The following is a 1,868-nucleotide window of genomic DNA, read 5'->3' on the forward strand; positions in this document are numbered from 1 at the left end:
CACCGATGACTGAGCACTTTTGTTTGGAGAGAGAAAAATTGGCTTTATCTCCAATGCTGGAAATTACACAGTAAATCCTGAATGGAGAAAATGTTCTGAGCTACCACTTTTTTAAATTTTTCATTGTCATTGTAGTCTGCTTGCTTCATATAAAATTTGTTTCCTCTTCTCCCTTCTCTATTTTATTGTTCATCCTAATCTTTTTCTTCCAAATAAAATCCTCCAAAATGGTCAGGAACGGGAAGTCAAGCATCTCAAGTATTAGGCTGACTTCAGTCCAGGCCGACTTTAGAAGTCAGGGTTTATAACAAGGCAGGAGAGTTGTTTGCCATGTCCCCAAAGGACAAAGAAAAGTCTGTCTCAACAGCGACTCTGGGGAATGTGCTGGGGGCCCCCAGTGCCATGCTTACTTAAGCTAATGCAAGGTCTTGCCTTTGAGCAGTGGCTGCACCGGGATACGGGACAAACACTTCTCCTCGACCCCGGGCAAGAAGGGCCCCTCTTCAGGACATCATTAAAAGCACATGCACTTGTTTTACATTCATTGGCAGGCAGTGGCCAGACTGGGAGTCCCATCCTGAAGCCAAGGAGAAGCCATCGCGGTGGAAAACAGCCTCGCTTTGAAAAAATCCAAAGAGCAATGAAAGAAGACAAGAGATAAGGAGCCGGGAGAAACATTAGCTGGCTGCAGGGGTGAAGACAGACACAAAAAGCACAGCAGGTAAGCCCTGGAGGTTCATGGCAAGAAGGAACTGTCCCCATGGCTGCATAAAAGGTCTCCCGGACTTCAGACTGTCCTTCTGAGCCGCCCTTTCGTGCCTGCTTAAGTTTGTCCCCTTCCATCAACTTCCAGAAGACTGACGTTGTCACAGCCTTCCGTATGGCTGCAGCTAATCTTGTTATCCGCTTGGTTATAAATATCAATGTCTCCGCTGGTGGTTGAGGCCGCACCATCAAAGCCAAATGTGTTAAGAAACTCCCTCAGCAACCCATGCGATTCAGGGGCCGCGCTGGACGGGCGGATGGCGCTTTACCCCGAGGGCTGCGTGGATGCCACCGTGCTGGACTTCGTGGCAGACCTGTCTCTGTCCTCCCCGAGACATTCTTTTCTCTGTGACTTCCCACGCGGGGTTCCCTTTGGGGATGGAAGGGTTGGGCTGGGAGAGGGAAGGCCCCCGAGGCTCCTGCCATTGGAGGAGGGGGTCCCAGAAGGTGAGGAGGGAGATATAGATGAAGGGGACGAACAAGAGGAGGAGGAGGAGGAAGAAGAAGAAGAGGGACGTGGGAGAGTAACCTCCCTACTGGGCCGTCCCAAAAGGAAGAGGGTTATCACTTATGCCCAGCGCCAGGCTGCCAATATCCGCGAGAGGAAGCGCATGTTCAACCTCAACGAGGCCTTCGACCAGCTGCGGAGGAAAGTGCCCACTTTCGCTTACGAGAAGAGACTGTCGCGGATCGAGACCTTACGCCTGGCCATCGTGTACATCTCCTTCATGACCGAGCTCTTGGACAGCTGCGAGAAGAAGGAGGCTGGCTGAGCCCTGGGTGATGAGGGGCGATACCCTCCCTGCTCTCGCCAAGGGCGCACCAAGGGGGAGGGGACTGAGGGGTAAGGTGTTGTCCCCAAGACAGAACCTGTGGGCGTTCTGAAGCTTGGAGTGGCGATTGTAAAACCCCACCGATCCTGAGACAGATGGCAGGTGCTGTGTTCAAATGCGCACCATCCTCCCCAATGGAATCAGGCTTCGCAGGGCAAGCCAGGCCTTCCCGGGGTTTCTCATCTCTCACCCAGACGTTTCTTCGGGCCAAGCCGGTGGGAAACTTAGGCTCTCCTCAAACTGCAGCTTTTGGGGGCTTCCTGGACAGTC

General features: G+C 52.8%; 1 protein-coding gene across 1 annotated transcript; it reads left to right on the forward strand.

Annotated features, from left to right (window-relative positions):
- Positions 1-1,022: 1,022 nt before the first annotated feature.
- On the forward strand, positions 1,023-1,538 carry Ferd3l (Fer3 like bHLH transcription factor). The gene has a single exon (XM_069997245.1). It carries the CDS (start codon positions 1,023-1,025, stop codon positions 1,536-1,538), a length of 516 nt encoding a protein of 171 aa, XP_069853346.1.
- Positions 1,539-1,868: the final 330 nt, after the last annotated feature.

Source organism: Dipodomys merriami, unplaced genomic scaffold, assembly GCF_024711535.1.
Source record: "Dipodomys merriami isolate MVZ:Mamm:240054 unplaced genomic scaffold, mDipMer1.0.p SCAF_5, whole genome shotgun sequence".
NCBI classification, from domain to species: Eukaryota; Metazoa; Chordata; class Mammalia; order Rodentia; family Heteromyidae; genus Dipodomys; species Dipodomys merriami.

Bases quoted from the DNA above. Each gene is read 5' to 3' on its own strand.
- Ferd3l (XM_069997245.1), top strand. From the start codon at position 1,023: ATGGCGCTTTACCCCGAGGGCTGCGTGGATGCCACCGTGCTGGACTTC.